The sequence below is a fragment of the Grampus griseus genome, assembly GCF_964374135.1.
Source record: "Grampus griseus genome assembly, chromosome: 4".
NCBI lineage: Eukaryota > Metazoa > Chordata > Mammalia > Artiodactyla > Delphinidae > Grampus > Grampus griseus.
Window position 1 is genome coordinate 22,039,246 of NC_138997.1, and position 21,165 is coordinate 22,060,410.

Here is a 21,165-nt window from a genome sequence, read left to right on the forward strand (position 1 = left end):
GCCGCTTAGAGGAAGATGGTTCATGATGATAGAGAGAGTGATTGCCTCTGGGTCTGAAAACACAGAGTTTGACATTGTTCACTATATACACACACACAGTAAACTAAAAATCAGATTATTCCACTGATAGTCCAGAGAGTCCCTTTTTTTTTCTTTTATTGAGAACTAACTTAATTGTGGGTGTCTGCTTGCCTGTATTAAGGATCTGCAACATTTATTTTAATATTTTTCCCATCTATTACTAAAACTAGTGCTGTGATTATAGGAGGCTGGGTAGTCACAAAGGATTCCTAAATCATGCTTAAATATATCCATAGACAGATAATGACATTGTCGAGTATTAAGTATTTAGGAAATGGAGATAACAACATACATAAGTGACAATCTTTATTACGCACTGTCTGTAAAATAGGAATAGACGAAGGTCTTTACATCTGTGTTACTTTATTCAGAATGATCTGCTATACTGCATTTGCATGCATGCTTCACAATCATCTAATTTTAACTATAATCACTAGCTGAAGATTGCTTCCTAAGCATTTTGTGACATAAGAGTGACCAAGTATATACCTGTGTGTATAAGACTCTATTCACTAGTTTGAGCTTTTTAGATTCTTGACTTGGTCTCATTATTTCAATTAATATTGCTTGTGGACCCACTCTGTGCATCTGTAATTCCAAAGTCACAGGAACCATGGAGCTAATATTATGTATCCATTTTCAACAGCACAGTGCATTAACATTGGACTGATAGTTAAATAGACCACTATTAATACTGACAATCACAGATTTCTAAGAAGCACCTAAAAAAAGATTTAAACTCTGCATTCCTTCTTGTCATTTATAATGATACACACAACTCTGAGGTACAAATGAACTCTGGACTTTTCATATGGAAGAGGCTATGGTAAATACAACCATCAACCCCAAATTCATAAAGTAAAGCAGGTCTTTGTCAAATAGGGAAGTTATTTTCTATCTTTTATCTGATTCTCATATATACTTTAAAGCTGATGAGATAATGCCTATTAAATTCTTGAAAATAGTACAAGTAAATAGCAGAAAGGAGGCAATTAATCTACCCACCTGTGTCCCATTCACAAACGATTTTTAAAATAAACATTACTCTATCACTGGGCTATTATTTCCCAGATCGTGCTTTTTAATTTTTTTTCCTTAGAACATCTTTGAGGAAGCTATTTTAGGTCCATTTTGCTCTCTATTCCAACAGCCTACAATAGTTCAAGAGACTAGCTACTTTCTAGTCCAATATTATGTTTAAAGCACTGCAGAATTCATATACCACTTTCGCCTAACAATTATGAATGAGATACTCAAGAGCAAGAAGGGTTTGAGATTTTAAAAAAGAGAACAGAAAAAGTACAATGAAATTCTATTTTGCAGAAGTAATATTTTTAATAAAATTGAAAACACTTAGTCTAGTGTTATAACAAATGGGGAGGGTTCTTGCACAAAAATTCAATTATGATTATCTATTGCAAGCTGTCTGGCTCTAACACAAGCTTCTCCTCATTCTTTTTTTTTTTTTTTTAATGCTGTACGCGGGCCTCTCACTGTTGGTGGCCTCTCCCACTGTGGAGTGCAGGCTCCGGACGCGCAGGCTCAGCAGCCATGGCTCATGGGCCCAGCCGCTCCACGGCATGTGGGAATCTTCCCGGACTGGGGCACGAACCCGTGTCCCCTGCATTGGCAGGCGGACTCTCAACCACTGCGCCACCAGGGAAGCCCTCTCCTCATTCTTGGAATAAAGGATGGAGGTGAATTTGAGTAGTAATGATGTTTACAAGAATTGAAAGGAGGTCATCTAAAACTGAATCTAATGGGAGAAATTAGGTTTTGGTTTGTATCACAGATTTCTAGCCCAGATATACTGTCTTGGCTGCTTCAATCTCATGAAGTCACTTATAAAGGGGGGAGGTGCAGGTGGGTTAAAAATCATGGAGAAAACCTATGTATTTGCAGAGGGACAGGGGCTCCTAAACCTGGATACTTATAAAACTCATATTTCTAGTTTTTCTAAGGTCATTGCTTTCTCAGAAGTCATAGCTTGATAAAGTAATCTACTTTTATATTTACTGTCAATACATGCCAATCTTAGGTCTCTAGTAAAACATGCTGAAAATTCGAGAGTAATCAATAGCTTTTTTTCTTAAGAAACATCAATGTCTCTTGTGGGTGAAATATGTTCTTTCTTAATTTACTTGTCTCATAATAATACCAAGGTCACCTTCTCTCTGAAGCCCCGACAGTATCCCACACTCCCCTCCCCTCACCTCTCTGGGAATTAACTGCTCCCTTAACTATGTTTCCAAAAGCAGTTTATATACAATATCATAAAAACCTAATCCACCATTATTTATTTGCATGTGATTCTCTCCCAAAAGGCTTTGAAGATTTTTGAGGACAAGAAGCACATCATATTCATATATCTATATCTATATCTATATATATCTATATATATATATCTTTAACATGAAGCATTATGCTCAGTAAATAATATGCAAAAATTGCTTCCTTCTTTGATATAAGATAGTACTCAGAACCATCAATTCCTTAGAGTTAATGGCTTCTGCCATAGTGGAATAATGACCTGGAATAAAATGAAATACTTTGGGAGGAACAATGACTAGGGTTCTGGTCAACCAAGAACAGCCTATGTAGGCCCTGTGCTGCAGAAAGAAACAGAGCAAAGAGGTAGGTCATCATCAGGCTGTAAATTTGCCTTTTGTGGTGGTAAACAGACCTTGAGGGAGACGTGGCTCCAACCCACCAACGGCACAAAATTGAGCTAGCTCAGGGGTCTGACTGTCCACTTCACTTTCTCCGCTTTGTACTTTGGGTGGGCTTTTATGAGAAAAAGGAACAATGCAGGTTCCTTGTAACTGCAACTCCTCACTGATATCCTGTTCTCTTTGACATCATTGCCCTTCTTGTTCAGTGGGGAACTGAAGTGAACTTGAACCAAGTCCAAATTGTCTATTTCACCACCTTGCAAACTTGGTTAAGACTTTGTGGTCTGGTTAGACAAACAATCAACCACAAATGGGTTCCAGAGTCATTACATGCTATGTACACATGACAAAGTTTTGGTTTTGTACCTTGCACGATTTTTCAATGTAGGTGTTTCACTGTGCCCAAAAAGACTGTCTCCATGAAATTTCTCTTTTAAATATTCATTTGTTTACTTATTTACATAGATGTTTGGTTAAAGAGCCCTTAAATTACCTATTAATTAGATATCATTGTTTAGAAATATGTTCTATTATAAAACTCAGCCCCATTTCTTAAAGCATAGGAAATATATAATGTGGCTACCGTACTTATTTGGGCCACCATACTTACCTCACGGGTAAGGTTGACAAGAATAAAAATATATACATTTAAATTTCATCACAAAATATCAATTATCCCAGTAGAGCTTGGGAGAAAGCTTGTTAGACAGCAGTATATATTACAAAGGACTATATGTTTCAATTTATTACGCAGTAAGACAAAATTCGTTTATAAAGGTCATGAAGTTTACGGATCCAGGAACAAAGAGCTAAATATAGATCAAGAGAGACAGCCTAGGCTCTTAGAAGCATGGCCCTGGAGTCAGATGGCCTCATACCGCTTGCTAGCTGTGAGGCATTGAACAAGTCACTGAGCCCCTCTGGCGCTGTTTCCTCATTTTAAGACTTAATCCTTAGGTTTAAAATAAAGTTTGGGGAAGTCAGTATTTGCCAAGTGCTTAGAAAAGTGCCTGGTACACAGTCAGCGTTATATAAAGGAAGGAAGAAAGAAGGAAGGAAGGGAAGGAGGAAGAGAGGGAGGGATATGCAGACCTTTGTCCTATTTTACTCTGTGTTCATATTCCATTTAGAACATGGTGTTTAATTCTGTTTGTAGTTATTTCTGAAGGCCATAAAAACAAAGAATGCATTGAGAGATGGTGGTAATCTATTTTAGGAAGGGCAGAAGGAGTGGCATGTAATTTTACATCTTAAAGGGATTTAAACAATTAAGCAGAACATGGCATCCATCTTCAAATACTTGAGGGTTGACAAAAGGAAGGAGATACTGACTTGCTCTATGTTGATCTAGGCAGATGAGTGGATTAATGACCGGAAGTTCTAGAGTGACAGAGTTCAGCTTAACATGAAGGTAAATTTTATAAAATGTATAGCTGTCCGACTATGGAATGGGTTGATACACAAAGTGACAACCTCCCTCCTATTGGAAATGCACAAGTAAAGGTTAGCTGATAATCTGTCAGGGATGTTGTATAAAGAATTCCTGCCTTGGTTGGCAGGGTCACTAGGTAATCTCTAAATTCCTTTCCAAATGTTTCAGTGTTAAAATATCATTAATATGAAAAGTTACAAGTGCACAGAAATGGAGGTGGTTTGAAAACTGACTTTTAGGAGAATAACAATCAAGGCTTGAAAAATAACACTTTATTCTGTACCAAAAGCTTGTGGTCCTTCACCAACCCATGAAAGTAATGAGCAAAGTAAGTACTCCGGCATATTTGGGGGAAGTTGACGTGTCAACATATGGTTAGTTTCCGTTTCTCAATTTGTCTCATTTTGACAAGATAACACGATGGAATTTTGTTTTTGTTTTTTTACTTAATATTAAACATAGTTGTTGAAAGAGTAGTGTAAGAATGGGTATATCACAAGTCACAATGATTGGGTCATCTGAATCAAGGTGTAATTTACACACAAGATCAAATTAGGTCTAAGCGAAGCAAATATTAAATAATTTATATACATATATATACACTTATATATTGCTCAATATCTATATCTTTGGCCTCAAAAGCAAGTCAAAGAGTAATGTTAAAAAAGTTCATTGCAATTTACTTTTTCGTTTTAGTTATTTTATTTGGGTCATAAGTCTTACGAGGGTGCCAAATTCATTTTGAAAACAAAAAAAAGTGGCTTTATTCTCTGAAGTGGATTTAGACTATTTCCTCAAACACAGGGATCTAACCTTGCCCCAGTCATTTCTGTTTAAATTCTCACTGTTGCTCAGAGAAGCACATCTTCTCACAGTGGAATCAGTTCAGGCTCAAGAAAGGAATGTCCTGTTTTACTCCAGCATGCCTGCTCTTGCAAACCATCACGTTACATTCAAGTAGAGAACCTTCCACTGAAGAACTTTCCACTGAAAAACCTTCCACCAAACTTAATTAAAGGGCTGGTATAGACTTAAGTACAATATCTAGATTAAGAAATAATTACTTTATTAGCCTATATTCACCTACCTAAGATTTTGCCAAGTTTTGGACTAGAAGATACCTAGCTTCCCTTTCCACACGGGTTCAACAGAAAAACATATTCTAGACCTCAGGTATATGTCTTGATATATGGAAAAAACAATGTTGATGATACTTGTTCAGACTCTTCAATAAAATTTCTTTCTTTTTTTTTTTTTTTTTTTGCGGTACGTGGGCCTCTCACTGTTGTGGACTCTGCCGTTGCGGAGCACAGGCTCCGGACACGCAGGCTCAGTGGCCATGGTTCACGGGCCCAGCCACTCCACGGCATGTGGGATCTTCCTGGACCGGGGCATGAACCCGTGTCCCCTGCATTGGCAGGCGGACTCTCAACCACTGTGCCACCAGGGAAGCCTTCTTCAATAAAATTTTTGACCTAAGTTGAAATACTATATTTTGCTCTTAGATATCTTGGTACTAACAGAGATATAAGGCCACACGAGGATAATGGCACAAAAGGTTTCTTTTATATGTGAATAAGAATGCTGCCTCAGTAGTCATTTATTTATTTTTTGGAAGGGCATGGCAAGAATATCAGATTGCCAAGCATTTTCCTTTGGAGGAGAGGTCAACGTCTATGGGGAGTACAGACTAACTTCCTTGTAGCAACTTTTCTTTTAGCTGCCAAGGAAAATATTGAGTCCAGATGATCTAGCGAGCAGAAGCCCTGCCTCTGTAGGAGAGAGAAAGCTCTTCCTGCCTGGAAGACCCCTACCAACCACCCTGGCCGAGGGGTCCATGAGACATGAAAGCTGACATACGCCTTTACTTCATCGAACCTTACCTAAATCAGAAAGCTTCTTTTTTCCCCTATCTTCCACACACATAGGTCCAGATTCTTTCAAGATCTTTTAGTTTTGCTTTTTCTTGATTGTGATAAAATGAATTAAATCAAAATTTTGCTCCCATTACTAATCAAACTCTAGGAGGAAATTAGCAGAGTTCAGCAACATACTAGCAAAATGTGCTAATACCATTTTAATATTTAGCTGGAGATAAGGATATTCAAAGGGCAATTACTTATTTTTAAATTACACTCAAAATTTAAAAAATACACACACACAAATTCATTTTTCATTAGCACTAATATATCAACAGCCCCAAATTCTTAAAGCTTTTTAAAATATGGGATATTTCTCATTTTCCTTTCATCCCAGAGTCCACACCAAGATTGTTAGTGTTTCCTTCTTTTGTTATTCAAGCGATGTAAGCGAAGGTGGCAAAAGACACATAGACACATTTATCATAAAACTAATAAAGCAGATTGCAAAAAAAACCATGACTTTCTTTTACCTTGCCGTAAATAGAAACAAAATAGTTTCCATTTTCCATTATGATCTGAAACCGTAACCTCAGTAACATAAGGTTTTAATTTATAAAGGAACGTCAAGTATTGCCCTTTGGGGAGGTTATAACAGACTACATGAATGTCAAATAGTATTACTTTCTAAAAATAGATTTATTTAGCCCCCAAATAAAGCTTCATGATTTAGAATTAATTTCCAATTACGTAGGGCATCTATACTCTTGTTCAGGAACCACACAATTTATTAGCAACTTTAAAATTATTAACATGGGCAATAAAATCATATTTATGTAATCCAACCCCAGAGGAAAAAGATTAAACTCAGCAAATGCTTGTTGGAATTTGAGCTTTCCACACATTTCTCATGTGGTCAAGCTGAACCCATGGCAAGTCTACACAGCTGCCTCAGTTGCCTTTTGACTTTATGACCATGTAATATTTGATCACATGGACCTTGCATATATGTACGTGAGATTTCTGTTTTCTTATAGAAAAAATGGTTTTCCTTTTTATATAGGGATTGGAGATCAGTAGGAGTTTTCAATAAATGTATCTATTTCAAGGGCAGCTGCTGTAAAATCAATTCATTCTTGTGAAGAGGAAGGCGCCCCCTCCTTTTCTGGCAAAAATAATATATCTTGACAGATATGCCAAGATATGCCTTTTTCTCACTTTTGTTCTAGTCTTTCCAAGAGAAAAAAAAATCTTTATCACAAAATCAAAAAAAACCCAACTATCTGTTACAAAGATTCCATCTCTGAATTTGTTATAAAATTAAATTAGGGAACAGAAACTGAACAACAGATGATATCTATTGTATTTCTATTTTCTAGAGCAAGACAGCAGTCAAGGTGATTTTCAAACTCTGAAGCACACAAAAATATCATGCCATTATTTTCTCAAATAGTTGAGAAGACAGACATCACTTTGAAAACACATAAATTCAGTTCTTATGTGTAAGAGACTAGATTTTTTTTTCTGCTGTTAGAAAAAACTCCAAATCAGTATTATTCAACTTGATTTGATGAGTGCTAAGAGCAGATTTAGGAAAAGCCTTAAGCCTAGCAGGTAGGGAATGCTTTATGTGATTTTATTCTTAAGTATTCACATCCCACCTTGTTGGGTTTTTTTTTTTGTGGTATGCAGGCCTCTCACTGTTGCGGCCTCTCCCGTTGCGGAGCACAGGCTCTGGACATGCAGGCTCAGCGGCCATGGCTCACGGGCCCGGCCGCTCCGCGGCACGTGGGATCCTTCCGGACCGGGGCACGAACCCGTGTCCCCTGCATTGGCAGGCAGAGACTCTCAACCACTGCGCCACCAGGGAAGCCCCCTACCTTGTTTTAAAAGGAATTTAAGACAGTCTAAATGGATACATAAAATTTAGTAAGATAACAAGAATGGATTGTGAGAAAGTTATATCAGGGCAAGGGTTATGTCATAAAACTGAACTAGGAATGAGGCCACTATATTAAAAAAGAAAAAGTTTATTAAAGGATGCTATACATTTGAAGTGTTCACAACACTTACGTTACTCATTTTCAGTTGAAAATACCATAAGTCAAAAATGCGTTTAATACATCTAACCTACAGATCATTATAGCTTAGTCTAGACTACCTTAAACACATTCAGAACACTTACATTAACCTACAGTTGCACAAAAATCATCTAACACAAAGCTTATTTTATACAGCCTTGAATATCTCATATCAGTTATTAAATACTGTACTGAAAAACAGAATGGCTCTAAGTGTGTCAGTGGTTTCCCCTCATGATCCCGTGGCTGAATGGCAGCTGTGGCTGCCCTGCCAGCATCACGAGAGATTATCTGTGCTGCATATCACTAGCCCTGGGAAAAGAGTAAAATTCCAAGTACAGTTTCTACTCAATGCATATTCCTTTTGCACCATTGTAAAGTCCCCAAATCCTAAGACAAACAATCTTAAGCCAGGGACTGTCTGTACTTACTTCACCTGACATCCTGCTGTCCACTAAGCCGTCTCGATGGTTAGATTTTAGAGGATTCAGTGCAGTGAAATCCCCAAAACAACGCTGTGATACTTGAGAACTATCACATGCGACTTGTTACTACGAATCAGCTACCGATTTTGTAAATGATATGTTTTATAAATTACATCCTTGATCCTTATAAAGATTTCATTCACATTCACATAAATTCTGATGGGCTCAATGAATGGAAGAGAATGCGGTGTAATTGTGCATAATATATTTTGCCCATAGAACTTGAGATCATTACCCTCGGGTATAAATGTATCACACTGGGCATTTGAACTTCTTTGTCGTCTGTGATCTTCTGATCAGGAGAAAAGTTTACAGTATTTTGGCTGCTTTTTCATAAACTCTATTGCCTCTCAGTCCAGTTTTCATTAGACAGTAGCCTGTGAAGACTTTCAGTTTGTTACCCTGGGCTAGAGACTGGAGCACTACAACCAAAATTCAGGTTAGAAGGAGGATGGAAACCCTTTTAATGACAGTGTTTACCTGAGTACAGTAAGTTCTTTGATGAAGACAGGAATTTTTACGCGGTACACTGACAATGCACTGATTTTTAATAGCTTGGGATTTATTCTCACGTGCATTAGGACAAACAAAAACGTAACAACTGTATGAATTCATGAACATCCCTGCCCAGGTCAAGGCTGAAATAAATGATTGTTCATGCGACACTTGTGGAAAAAAACCTTTGGGTGGTTAAATGAATGACTGAGATTTGGGAAGCACTATTGTATGGGAACAGAATGCCCTAACAAACTTGTAAACATTAAAAGCAAACAGAATCTGAGATAGAACTACGATATATGTTCCATATCCACATGTTTAATTCCAAGTTGTTTCTCCTTGAACATGGCTTTCAAGTTCAACGATATGAGGCTACACCACTAGCTTAAGCCTTGAGTTTTGTGTCTCAACCTTCTGGGAGCATAAATAAACTTGCTGGGTTTCGGCATAACTGCTCTGCACACATCATTCAGGCCCGGGCTGCCTGCATCTCTGGCTTCTGTAATGCGAACAAGCCCTTTCTAGGACTGGTTCCTGCTGTACCTCATTTTCCAAGTGCAAAGGCATCAATCATCTCCCTAATCACCTGTTAGGTTTTTGTTGTGTCTCAGCTGGAAATTTCCTTCCCTTGTCTAAAGTGGAGTTCAAAAAAGTCTCAGATCACATCACAGGCTCCTGTCAAAACACTGTGCATTTTTCTTTCCAAATCCAAGAGACCCTTCTGTCCTATTTCACTGCGCTTTCATTTTTAAAGAAAATAAACAAAACAAATAAAAATATTTTTTAAAAGCTACCACTCCTGAAACCCTCTTTTCTGAAACTTAAACACCATAAACCAGTGCCTTATAAAGTCACATTTTTAAAAGTCACAGTTATATGCAAACCCTCAGTATATGAAGCAATAAAGATGAGCTACCAAAAGTGAAAACCAAGATGGCCAAGATGTTTAGAAAGATGTTCAATATCACTTATTATTGGGAAAATACAAATTAAGCCAAAATAGCACTTTTTACCCGCTGGATTGGTAAAAATTCTTATCGTACAAATATTGGGGCTTGTGGAAACATGGGAGCATGTGTGCGTGGCTTGTGGGATATAAATTAGTATAGCTATTTTGAAGGGCAATCTGGTAGCATCTAGTAAAATTGAAAATATAAATACCACCCATTCCACTTATACGTTTATGTACCTTCATACTGTGTTCATAGTTATACATGTGACTATGTCTATTACACTGTTGCTTATAGTACCAAAACATCAGAAACAACCTAAAATTCAATAGGGGAATAGGTAAATTGTGTTCTATTCATACAAAGGAATACTATACAGCTATTAAAAGGGGAGAACTAGACCTTGTATATGAACATAGATCTCAAAAACATGATATCAGCTCAAGAATATGAGTCGTTGAAGGTGACACACACTACGAGACCAGTTATGGAAACGAAAACACCCAAAGCATATGATGAATTAATAAATAATATTCTTAGCCTTAACCACTTAGATATTCCTAGTCAAGACCTCCTAACTCTTCCTTGCTACTTACCTAAATTGTACTCATCCTCAAGACACAGTTCAAATCCTACCTCCCTCAGGACCACCCAACCCACAATGATTCCTTTTCTCCTCTGATCCACTCTAATAATAATAGTTTTAGGCATGTGACCTCATCTATCTCATATTCTCATTGTGGGGATTAATAAAGGTTCCTCACATAGGATGTTTCATGTAGTTCTTAGTGCATAGCAAGAACTCATTGACTCTTAGTTGCTATTATTATGACAAGTTTATGTCTCCCTTTGCTTAGTCTGGTACACTGCCATAGTAGATACTCAATAAATGTTTACATTTGCCTACGAATATGATGGTGACATGTATTTGCTAATGATTACATTTGCCCAGGTCATTTCCTGAGGTGGGGTCCTGGCTCATTATTTACTGGATATTCAGTAAAGTCTGTGGGCATTCAAGAATTGGACATTCCCAAGTTCCACTGGCTGAGTGCTGAGGCACTGCTCTCTGGGGACCACAGATGAGCGCTAACCTCCTATTCCAGGCTCAGCTGATCCTAGATTCCCCTGAAGTTATTAGTTGAGCTCTAGCAAAGCTTACAGACCTTCTAGCCCAAAGTCACTGAAAGAGTTTAAGCCTCTTAGAAAACAAGTATTAATCCTGGGATTTTTCTTCTAAGATCTTGAACACCAGGAAAATTCCTCAATTTCAGGAGTCTCAGAGGAGGCACTTTTAGACAAACACGGGACAGGAAAGGTTAAGTAGGGTAGGTAAAAATGGAGAAAGCATGGAGAACAGGGTAACACGTATTAAGCATAACACCTAATATCTGCCGGGCATAGAGAATTCAAATAGGTGACGTCATTTAACACAACACCTACAGGAGAGAGAGAGAGATGGTTACTCCTGGTTTACAGATGAGGAAACTGAGGCCTGGAGATTCATTAACTTAAAAGCGGCACAGAAAATAATTGCTGGAATAAGGATTTAATCCCAGGTCTTCTTGACTTTAAAAACCCGTGTTTGTGGCAGAAGTTAAATCTATTTAAATTAGATTCATTTACATGTTATTTCATTAAATTAAATGAAAAGCACATATTCCATACACTTATATGTCTAGGTCCTCAGTTAATAATTTGAGGAACTGAGAGAAGTGACTCATTTGGAAAGGTGTGTCTAAAGCCTGTAACGGCTCTGAATGATAAGCTCCATACTTACAGGGTCTCAAGTCACTAGTACTTGAAAACAAAATTAAATACCAAACAAATCAGAGAAAAGAAACAGACCTCAAAACTACTACTTTTTAGTAGGAAAGTAATCTGACACCCATAAATATATGAAGAAGGTAGCCTAAAATTAGCACAAACATTTTGTTCAGGAAGTTGAAAGTTTTTTTGTAGGTCACTCTTTGATTTCTCTAGTAAGAGCAGTTCTTTTGTGGTGGTTCATCTGTGGCTGTCTTGTTAAGAGATATTTGCTCTAACCTGATTTCTATAGAAGTGTACTCTCTGCAGCATCTTTCATCTTACCAGCAGCTGAAGCAACAACATCCTAAGTGGGGTAAGTTTTCACGTAATTATTAGCATGCCTAAGAAGACAGTGACTTCATCTGGGCTTATTACTGTTACTTGTCACAGATACGGACTGAAATAATGCAGCAAACACACCACTGAAACTCTCAAGGGAAGAGATAAGACTAAGTGATAATGGAGAAACTGCTCCGGCTCGGGCTGTTCTACATAAACACATCCCTTTCCAACAGTCAAGAGACAACTGAAAGCTTCAATTACCTATGTCTGCAATGCTTCTTATTCACTTCAATATTTGAAATAGGGGATAATATGAAATAATGGGAGCTCTTCTCCAACTAATACAATCAAAAGTAAAAAAAAAAAAAAAAAGCCAAAGTGGAAACAAGACTAAGGAAAGAAGGAAGACATAAATGACCTTTGTGACTCAAAAACAAATCCCACAAAGGGAGTCATGAGAAATAAAACCTATACTGACATCACTTGATTAAGGTCACTTATTTATAAAGCAGAACATTTCATAAGTTACACTCCCCGACACATAAACTTCATGTTGAGAATACGACATTCAGCAGGATAATAAAAATAAGGCTGATGGGCCTTTTAATCCCTCTCTTGTGAATTAAATATTTACTAAAATAGAATGATTACAGCCCTGTATCTTAAGGGTAGTAAATAGGTTGTATGCCGAAGCATACCCTGATTAGTCTTGCTAATGGCATACCAACTATCTTAACTTTAAGGAGCCATTACAGAATGACAGATGGAAGAATAATGTAACATAAGGAAAATAAAAGTTACAGACAGACAACTAAGCAATATGGGTCACACTGCTACACTGTATATACACAAAATCCTAGAGTTGCTCTTAAGGGAAAATAACAGTGCACTGGCATTTGCATTTACTTTTTAGTGGCAATTAAATTTCCTGACACAATTATTTTTTGATAAAACATGACATTTTATAATCCAGTCAAATTTTATTATTTTCCAATCCAATCCCAATCACCTATTAATCAAATATAAGTTTGAAAGTCCCTACTACATATGCTTTTTGCAAACGCATTGTGACAAGATGGCTCTTAGCATTCAATGGTGATTCCATAAGAAACAACTGAGTGCTGATACTGAGAGCGGGGACGCATTCTCCCTTTCTTTTTAAAAATAAAAATCTGCCGATTATTCAGCCACCATTTCATAAATTCCTGCCACAGATGATCAAGGGAGAATTTGGCGATACACATACACTTCAAAACTCAAAGAAAGGATAGTTATACCAGGCTTATAGTCATACCACAAAGCCATTAAAATCAATTCCTGAATGGTGGCTGGTTTAAATTAGGCAGACGTTAGTCAAGCAGTCCTCAACCCCGGCTCTATCCCAGAACCTAGTCTGTGGTGGGACTCCTGTGAGAATCATTGTTTTGGTCTTATGACACAGGCAACCGCTAAGAGTTCCTTACAGAGTCAGACCTACCCACTCCTTGCCAACTTCCTAATCTGAAGAGGATCTTGTGCCATTTCAGTCAAACAGACTGTAAGTAGCAGCACGTGTCGGAAGTGTGAAGCTATAAGTAATACTGGATATGTAAGAAAAGAGAGAGTCTGAAATTTTAAAAAACTGTACAGAGGGTATAATGACAAGTTGAAATTATGATAGAGTAATCATGGTTCCGGCATACAAAAATGCAGTCGGGCGGCCACTGAGGATCTGGTCTCCGACAAGTCTCTGCACCACTGGGGATCTGAACTTCCTTTGAGCTGTACCAGACCCAAGGACACCCCTAGCCGTGTTCAGAACAATACCTGCCAGCTGCAACCTAGGGTCTCAAGGTCTTCCATTGTAACTATGCAACCATTTGGGATCCCAACCAATCCTCGCTTAACAAGCACCCTGCCTCTTGCCAGCTCCAATTATAATTCTTGATAAACAACTCATGTAACTAACTGTAACCTTGTGGGCTTTTGCCTTTATAAGTCTCCCCCATTTTGTAGTCTGGGAGAACACAATTCAGACGCCTGTGGAATCTGTGTCTCCCGGGCTGCAGCCCTAAATAAACACCTTTTTATTTCACGTCTGTCTCTAAAGTTTTCATTGACAGATTCAGACTGTGCGTTAAGGTGGATTGTTTGTGGCCTGTTTGTTTTTGAATTTGAGTTGAAACCTCTCCAAAACTTTCACTTTCATCTTCTGGAACTTTTGCTTATAAATATGTCACAGCTGAGCAATAATTTCATTTGCTTATTTCCAAATGCCCATGTATGCACAAAACTTCCCTATAGGACTTGAACATTTTAGAAACCTATGTTATTCATTCACTCACTCACTGAATATTTATTGAGAACCTACTCTAACTAGGCATTATTCTAGGTACTGATAATTAAAATATAGCAGTGAACAAGATAACAAAAGTCCCCACTCTCATGAACCTTACTCTGGTGAGGGGACTTCTGAACAAGCAGGTAGATGAAGCTTTATTTCTTTGTATCTATAACGTTTCTCTCATCCATAAATAATTTGAAAATTTAACAGATAGAAGCACTATACAGTAGAAAAATTTAATATAGATAAGGAAAAAACTAAAACTACAAAAACAGCATTGATATTATAACCCCGGTGAACTTTTAAAACTATCCAGAGTAAATAGCCTGAAAGGTGGTTAGAATAATTCAAACATAAAATAAACTGCAATTGATGTCAAATAAAATAAAAAACTTTAATACATTTAAAAACGTAAAAATCAAACTCCTTTAAAACACTAGCTTTTTTTTTTTCTTTAATCCAGTGTGTGTCCTGGAACTTTTGTAAAGTTCTTAAAAATTCTGGATCCCTGGATCCACCTGAATGATAAACTGCACAGGGTCCAAATATACGTAGTTTTGTAATGTTCCAGAAGCAGCCACTGTCTGGAGGCTGGGACTGTCCATCAGACGGCAGAGCAAAGAGCTCTGCAAATCCTCTTCCTCCTCCCAAAACCATGACACTGAAAAATATTGTCAAAACCAACCATTTCAGGACCTAATAATAAGCCAAAGACAAGCAACAAGTGGAAAAGTTTCTTCTTGGAAAACTGCTGACTGGCAAGTAAGAAGAGGGCGAGTCTGTGGTCTTTCTACCTGGGGCAGCTCCCACCCCGCCCCTCTCAGCTAAACCTCTACCAGGGAGAGGCTGCCATGGAAACCGGCAACTTTGCTGCCCCAGGGTCTGAGTGCATTGGAAGTGAAGAGTAGAAAAGCCTACTCCCAGGCAGTCTGAAGCATTAGCTTCCTTGGAGGCAAACAAATGCTGACTGCCAACCTCACAGCTGGCATGAGCCTGCACTCCCACTTGGGCTACTCCCCAGACCAGTGGACTAGCCATGAATGTAATGGGCAATGAGATCCTGGACATGAGAGAACCATGGAGGGCTTTGATCAATTTCCACACATCCTGGGTTGACCAGTAGGACCTAATAGGGCCTGGTGGAAAGAAAAGGCAGGATGGATACGAAAACTCCTGAATTTGAACATGTTTCCCAGTCCATACACAGATATATCAGCAGAGGCTGAAAGCCTTACTGGATTGAACTGTTTGAGCACAACTTCTGGCTAATCACTGACTGACCACTGAACTACGGAGACCCAAGTGCAACCCTAGGAAACAAGGCTTAGACATAAAAGTAAGAACTGAACTACTATCTCAGAACATAACTGAAAACACAATTTTAAAAACGGATGAAAAAGTTGCTACACGGTTCTGAAAAACAGAAGGCAGCAGAATGAATTCCTATTTGGACTGTTCTTTGTTTTTTCAACCACTATTTATATTTATTTCAATCTGGACCAGACACTGTGCTCAAATGCCCAGATACAATAGTGAACATGATAGATAAGGTAGAAATTAAAGAGTTAACATTTTAGAACTAGAGTTTGTTCTTCAAGGTCTCAGGGTTTGGGCAGACCACTCTGGTCTTGCACACAGTCTCCAATTTCGAAAAGTACATGGTTCTTATGACTCATATGACTTACATAATGTTTCAACTAACAGATGTGAAGTAGTCAAATACATAACCAAATAATTATGGGATTGACATATATACACTAATATGTATAAAACAGATAACTAATAAGAAACTGTTGTATAAAAAATAAATAAATAAAATTTATAAAAAAAGAAAAGAACAACTAAGGAAAACAACAAGGTCCTACTGTATAGCACAGGATAAAAAATGTAACTAAGGCATCTGTGTTTTAGTGCTGGCTCTAGTATTTTCTGAGTAGTCTTTGCTGAAACACTCTGCAGAACTCAGTTTCATTATTCATAAGGTGAAGCAGGTTTGACTAAATTTTTAAGGTGACTCCTTGACCTCAAATTCGATGATTATTTGTAAGGGCATACAATAATACACATTAACATAAAAAATACTTATAAGAAACCTATCCAGGCTTACTTTAATGAATGCAATCCATCCATAATTAGGACAGCATTTGTAAACACACGCACAGTTTCAAAGTGGTATTTAAAGAGCTTATTTTCTTAAATAGATAAAACATTGCATTTGAAAGCTTATTTACAAGATTCTAATATATGGTATTGGAGTCAAACCGTATGTCATAATATATTCAGAAAAAATACGAGGCTCATAATTGCCTAGATTTGATTGTCTCAGGAAGATCATGACCTTTGATATTTATTTTCTTAACAAATATCGTAGAGTGATCCCTGTGTCTCAAACGTTGATCTAATCACTTTACACATATCAATTCGTTTAATCCTGGAGACACTCCTAAGAAGGGCTACTATTATTAGCATGTCTACTTTTACACAAGGGAAGACTGAGGCACCAACAGGTTGACTAACTTGCCTCAGGCACTAATAGGCAGGATGAGATTGACTTCCTCTTGGCTGCTAAGTGGCAGGGGCCTGGATTCAAACTCAGGTCAGCTGGCTCTGAAGCCGCATTCTCTCGTCTGCTCTGCCCTGTGGCCAGAGCTTACAAACCTATGGGCTTGTGATGTAAGACAGTACCCAAAGAGGGAAAGGACATCAGTTATTCAAGACAATAACACGTCTATTTCCCTTAAACACATGCACGCACGAACACACACACACACGCATACACACACACATGGACAAGCCCTCACACTCTCGTGCAGCCCTCACAGAGACACAAAACCAAAGGATAAATTTGACAGATTTGAATTCCACTAGAGTAGTGGGGATATGGACGTTAAGATCGTTAGTATTTTTGGATTAAATTTCTAGTGCCTTACTTTTATTTCACAATCCTAAACTAAATCCTCATAAATGTTATGTCATTAGCAAATGTGTTGTATATATAATGTCAGGTCCATACAACATTTATGCTATTCCAAAATAGGTAGTTTTATAGTTCAACATATATATGACAGATAGGCCCTTTATTTACGGATTGGAAAAAATTACCTTTCTAATGTAAGGGTCCTCTCTCACCCCTACCTTAAATAAACAAGTAACAGTTTCACCTTCCAGATAATTTATGCTGGTTGAATCATTTTAGCCCTCTAGGGTTTCTGGCCTGTAACATCATGTGCTCTACCCTCCTCACCTGGCATCTTTGTTCCATCCATGGTGACATTTGTACTTTTTAAATGCACATTAGAAGATTTTATACTCAGATTCTGAACCTTCCCCTGTGAGTGTTGAGAGATTATTATTGAAAAAAGTCTTTTATGACAACCAAACATGTTTCGTATGGCTGAGATGCTCATGTCAGGCCTTGAAGATATCCTCATACATTTATCCAAAAATTATGGTAGAACTCCACTGAGCAACAAAAATGCCAAGAGACATGAAATGGGGTAAAAGAGAGGACTTCAGAACCCTCTCATTAGCCGGGAAAACATACAGCATAGAAGGAGCGCAGGCAAGCATCACCCTCTCCATGGAAAGAGTGTAGCAGTTAAAAGAAAAGTGGAGCTAATGACATGCCAGATAAGCAGCAGCCCTCTCAGAGCATCACATGACGTTCCTTTCTGGGATCAGGGAGCCTGTCCCATGTTTCCTGTTGTGCTCCTGAGTCGGTCTTTGTGGCAAAGAGACAAGTTTGCTAAAGTTTTTAATTAACGTATGTCCTTGCTGACAGCTGTTGTGAATGAGGCACTTTTTCTTTCCCATTATGGCTTAGACTTTAGATTTAATTACTGTGGAAATGAATCAAGAAACATGACTTCAGGCAGAATATTTTAAATGTCAGCAGAGTAACCATATTAATTCTCAATCTTAAAGGATCCGTGTAATCCCATCTTTATTATGAGTGATGTGAAAATAATTTTAGGAAGGAGGTTAAAGATAGGAAGGCCCTGCAAGCTATGGGAAGATCACCTGTTAGTTGCCATTTTTTGGATAGCTGTTTTGTTTGCATAACGACTTAGTTTTATTTTGTGCATACACATAATGACTTGTATGAAAAGGGACTGTGCTCTTCAAGTGTTATATGTGAAAGGACCGGAGCCCTTCAACTTAGGTCTAAATGTATTCATGAAATATATCTTCCATTCAGATGATCAAACTCTGGCCACATTTTTTTTATTGCCTAAAATGAGTATTCACTTAAAATTATGTTATCTCTCATGTCATCAGCTCTAAGCCATGGAAATGCAGTGAAGTAACTAAATGTTTAGTCCTCCAGTAAAATACATATTTGGAAAAAAAAAACCCAAACCTTAAAATGACCTAAAAGAAACAATGAGGTCCTATTATATAGCACAGGGAACTATATGCAATATCTCGTGATAAACGATAATGAAAAGGAATATAAAAAAGAATATATATGTATAACTAAATCACTTTGCTGTACAGCAGAAATTAACAAATATTGTAAATCAACTATACTTCAATAAAATATTTTTTAAAAAAGAAAAAAAGTTGAAGACATATGGGGTACCTTCTCATACAATCCAGTGCTCGGATAAAGAAGTCCTTGTGTAACTGGTGTTCATCCCTCAAGATTGAGCATTGTTCAAGTGTCACTGACATCGACGTCCTGTCTTTGGCACTTTTACAACAGGTGAAACGGATGCCATTTAGTTTGCGACAAATCTGTAACAGACATATACACGGTTTATTGTTTACTCGCAGATTAAAGTGTCAGAGTCCTCTAGACACTTCTAGTCTAAACCCACCAAATTTATGTTAATTTATGAAAATTAACTGGTTCAATCTGCCTATAGATTGGAAACATATTACCTTTTCATTTCAAAAGCTAGTGGAATAGATTTAATTTATTTAGCTCTTTGTACATGAGGTGTGGGGCTGTTGAAGGCATATAAGATGGTAAATATCCAGCAGAGGCAGCAAGGCTCTCTGAGAGGGCATCTAAGCTGCAGGGGATAATGATAATCACAGCTCAGAAGCAATATCTTAATAGTGAAGGGGAAAAAATTATCTGTATTTCCTGGATCAGCCACTTGATTTGAATCTTACATAGCTGATACCTTCTTACTATATATTTAAAATAACCTTTACTAATCTCTGCTGGATGTTACGAGATTTCAAACATCCACATGGTGCCAAGTGAAACCGATAAGAAAACCACTCATCAATGCAACTAATAAGAATAAGGACACCAAAAATGGCCACTGTAATTGCACCCGGTACAATGCTAATAAATTTCATATAGATTTTGCTCTTTTAATTTAACTGCACATGAACCCTGGAGGAAGGTATAGTAATCTCATTTTACAGATGAGGAAATTGAGGTGTAGATAGGTAAGGTGCCTTATGCACAGCAGAGCAGAGCCAGGATGCTGGTATAAGTCTACCTAACAAGGACCAAGTCTTTCACTTCTGTCCTGTTCTGTTTCTCTCTATAATTCTTTCTTGTTGTTATTCTGATGTAAGCCAGGAGAAGAATCTGTAAGTAGCAATAAGTTATAGTCTCATTGCTTTACGGTTAACAGGTGAATCACTCCATTCTTTTCTCTTCCCTAGTCCATGGTAAGGCATCAACAATGTTCGTCAACATGCACTTAAGATACATCTACTCTGATGAGATACAGGCCTGCTTTACTATCTGCCATTGAGGAGGCCTTAACAGTTGCCTGCTTTGAAGAGAGGATATAATAATACAGTTTATCAAGGGTTTTTATCATGAATTAATTGTGATTCTGATACTTAGCTTAGGAGTTACAAGTCCTTATTAGCCCTTAGGTACTTTCTCACTATCTCCAATGTTAAGTGACTAGAGAAACGTGACAGCATGATTTCAACATGTAATCTTTTTTTTTCTTGTAGAAAACGCTAACGCATGTAAATAAATAGTATTTCAAAAATTTTAATATAAAATAACAAAGGCTTGACTATATTTATAGTAACAAAATACAGACCTCAATGGTCACTTATGAGAGGTGAGTTTTAAAAAGAATGAATATTCTTTAAAATGCATTGTCACAATTGTATGCAACTATCCTACGAAGGATATTTCATGTTACAAATTTAAAATCAAGAGGAATCTGGGGCGGCCTTCCCTGATGGCGCAGTGGTCAGGAATCCGCCTGCCAATGCAGGGGACATGGGTTCAATCCCTGGTCTGGGAAGATCCCACATGCCGTGGAGCAACTAAACCTGTGTGCCACAACTACTGAGCCTGTGCTCTAGAGCCCACGAGCCACAACTACTGAGCCCTGAGCCACAACTACTGAGCCCATGTGCCACAACTACTGAAGCCTATGCACCTAGAGCCTGTGCTCCGCAACAAGAGAAGCCACCATGATGAGAAGCCCGCGCACTGCAACGGAGAGTAGTCCCCACTTGCCGCAACCAGAGAAAAGCCCACGCGCAGCAATGAAGACCCAACGTAGCCAAAAATAAAATAAAATAATAAAATAAATAAATTTATTTAAAAAAAAGAAGCTGGGGCAATTCCATCAAAGCAGACAGGTTGGGTCTTGGTTTCTGTATTTCACAACTCTTTTGAACTATATGAGCTTAATTTAACATTAGCTTAATTTGGTATTTGGTCTTTTTAAATTTTCATTTTTTAAAATTCATTCAAGA

The 21,165-nt window shown here is 37.8% G+C and overlaps 1 protein-coding gene across 4 annotated transcripts in view; it reads right to left on the minus strand.

The window, feature by feature from the left end:
• Nucleotides 1-21,165, minus strand: part of INPP4B (inositol polyphosphate-4-phosphatase type II B) — a gene marked incomplete at its 3' end in the record, with an annotated part of 719,784 nt that overhangs the window by 23,810 nt on the left and 674,809 nt on the right. For all 4 annotated transcript variants that reach the window (XM_082653036.1, XM_082653035.1, XM_082653034.1 and 1 more), the window contains one exon: nt 19,055-19,209. In XM_082653036.1, coding sequence (XP_082509162.1) covers nt 19,055-19,209 — 155 coding nt within the window. The remainder of the gene's footprint in view (nt 1-19,054; nt 19,210-21,165) is intronic.